This window comes from Tupaia chinensis, unplaced genomic scaffold (assembly GCF_000334495.1).
Source record: "Tupaia chinensis unplaced genomic scaffold, TupChi_1.0 Scaffold000195_1, whole genome shotgun sequence".
Lineage (NCBI taxonomy): Eukaryota > Metazoa > Chordata > Mammalia > Scandentia > Tupaiidae > Tupaia > Tupaia belangeri.
Window position 1 is genome coordinate 898,172 of NW_006159670.1, and position 2,822 is coordinate 900,993.

The 2,822-nt window shown below is 47.7% G+C and overlaps 1 protein-coding gene across 1 annotated transcript in view; it reads left to right on the forward strand.

Moving 5' to 3' along the window:
- Positions 1-2,822, forward strand: part of APC (APC regulator of Wnt signaling pathway) — a 102,626-nt gene that overhangs the window by 57,795 nt on the left and 42,009 nt on the right. The window contains exon 8 of the mRNA XM_027771200.1: positions 2,404-2,508. Within this exon, the coding sequence (XP_027627001.1) occupies positions 2,404-2,508 (105 nt within the window). The remainder of the gene's footprint in view (positions 1-2,403; positions 2,509-2,822) is intronic.

The following is a 2,822-nucleotide window of genomic DNA, read 5'->3' on the forward strand; positions in this document are numbered from 1 at the left end:
GAACCGCCATGGTCTGGGCTTTGATCGTAGGCCTTCCTGAAAGGTCGCTATGCTTTCCCTGTGTCTTTTCTCCCTAAGATGGTCTCGTTTGTGCTTAGGGCTCCCATTGCCACTTATATGCTCTTGGCTTCAAGTTTTGTTTTTTCAGCCCTGAGCTCCAGACTCCCACATCTGTGTGCCACTTCTGCATCCTGGTAGACATATCAGATCCCACCTGCTTCCAGTGCAATTAACCATCTTCTCTTTGAGCTCTTCTTACCACCCCAGCCCCAAACCAAGACCCTCCTCCTCCTCCTCCGGGGTGCTGGTGTGAATGGCACTGCCGTCACCAAGCCGGAAGCTAAGGGACACAAGTCACACTTGACTACAGACCACTCCCCTCACTCTTCATGGTCACTGTCACCAGATACGTCTGATTGCTCTTTGTCTCTGCTCTCTCTCTCCCCCAGCCTCCCCAGTGCAAAATACCATCACCCTCCACTTCTGTCCGTGCACGGGCCCCCTAACTGGTTCCTCTGTCTTCCGCCCACTTAACACCGTTTAAAACATGACTTTAAAAATGGGTTGCACGCAGCGTTCCCCTTAACATATCAGTATTAATTAAGTAGGAGCAGTGGTGACACCACCTCACCACAGCTTAGAAAGGGCAAAGGCAGGGACCAGCAGGTGGCGTAATGGTTGCATCGCTGGACTCCCATGTAGTCAACTGCGGCTCAAGTCCTGGACCCGGCAGCTCAAAGCTCACCGGTGACGTGTGTGTGCATGCCCAAAACTCTGAGGACAATGGAAGAGAAAGGATTGTGGCATGGCCACCCCCCTTTGGGAGGGTGATTTTTTGCTGTCTGTCTCTCTGGCGAGAGCACACGCCCTATAGCAAAAATCTCTCTCTCAAAAAAAGAGAGGAAAGGTGAAAAGGTGCCATCTGAGAATCATGCTCAGATTCACTGAGGTCTGTACGTTTGCTTTTACCACCCCCTTCTTCACTTTCCCTCTTCTAGTGCTTCAGCCACACCAACCTCGTTATGTGCTGGAGCGAACCCCACTCTCTTCCACCCCAGGGCCTTGACCTGTGACCTCCTGTTCCCGGGTGCCCGTCCTCTGCCCACCCCTTTCCCCAGTGTCCTTCAGCCTCCAGACATGCCACACCCCTCTGTCAGCCCCTCGTCCCTGTGCTCCTCCTCGTACGCCTCCCCGTGGCCCTGGTCAGGGCGTCCACATTCTGCTGCCAGTGACCTGATGGCCCTGGACTGTGAGCTCCAGGAGGGCACAGGTGGCATCTCCCCCGGCACTGTGTCCCAGCACCTGGTGTAAGTGACAGGCACAGCAGCCGTCAGCCCATGTTTGGTCTGAGGATACTGATGTCTTCGCTTACGGTACTGTTGAGTCTCGGTGGGCAAAGTGGTCCTTGATTGTTGACATTCCGTCTCGGGTTCCTTGGCGTATGTCTGCTCTTGCCGATTTTGTCTACTATCACAGCGATTTCCAGTCAGTGCTGTTTTTTCTTCTGTTTCTGAGATAGTGGGTGCCATCTTGTTTTTCTTCCATGTGACAAATACTGGTTTATTGATGGAAATGTTTTACGTAAATTAATTTTTAAGTCACATATTAAAATGATGTAGGAAAGCTTGGTATTTAAAGAAATTCCAGTGGGAGCCATTTTATGATTCAATATTATGTCATATTTTTAAGGTATAATTTTTATTTTTAGAGTATCATTTTCCCGGAGCAAGCACATAGCTGTTTTTATAAAAGATTGTGGAAAATGACCTTATTTGATTCTGCATTACTGTTTTTGCAAAGTGACTGTTTTATACTGTATATAATCTCTCTCAGAATGACAGCTTTTACTGGATATAATCTGTCCTTTTTCTTTCATGTAACAGATGGTGGTTGCATTAGAAAAGATTTGGGGGTTTTATTCATAGCAGCATCTAGGAGTTTTTCATTTGATTTGTGACTTTTATTAGCAGAAGATGTGTACGTTTTCTGCAGATTTGCCTGCCAGAGATATTCGTAAGCTTAGGTGAGAGTTTAACTGTTGTATCTGCAGCTCCATTAAGTGCCAGAGTCATGTGACCCTGCAGAAAAGACAGTTATTTGTTCTAGTTGGGCTATATTCCTGATAGTGATGTGAGCACAGCTGGTGGAGGATGGTGTCTCCGCGAGGCTCAGAAAACCCTTTGTCTTGTGCGGCTCTGGGGCTCCAGGGACACGCTGCACTTGCCTCTCACCGAGGCCGCTGGCTGCCGAGCTACTGGGGGTGATGAAGTGTGTGTGCAGCCCTCGCCTTTGTCAGCCCGTGACTGCTGCATTCCGAGCTTTAAAACAAAAGGGGGAGAAGCTGCGGGCTTCAGAAAGCATGCTCCATCTTTGCCCGTAGTGATGCTAACTCCATGTTGACAGAGGTCATCCCAGAGCAAGCATGACGCCGGCTCACGAGAAGCCGAACAGCAGAATGAAGGTCAAGGAGTGGCAGAGACCAACATGGCAACTTCTGGTGGTGGTCAGGTAAGTCAGCCACCTTATCACGGTTTTAATAGACGGTTCAGTTCGGAAAGGAACGTGGACTGGGATGGTTCTCGGAATAATCTATAAATGGGATCTGATGTCCATAGTCCTGAATTTCCAGAAATATTCAGTACCAAAATTCATTTTTCTTTATTTCCTCTAGCAATAATGCCATCGAAATTTCTAAGTGTGTTTTTATAGCTCGGGGTTGTGTGTTTCCGTATTGACCTAGAACGATTAGTGTGACTGGTTTTTGTTGGTTTGGGTTTTTTTTTTTTTTTTTTTTAATAAATGTATACTCATTTTTTTATATG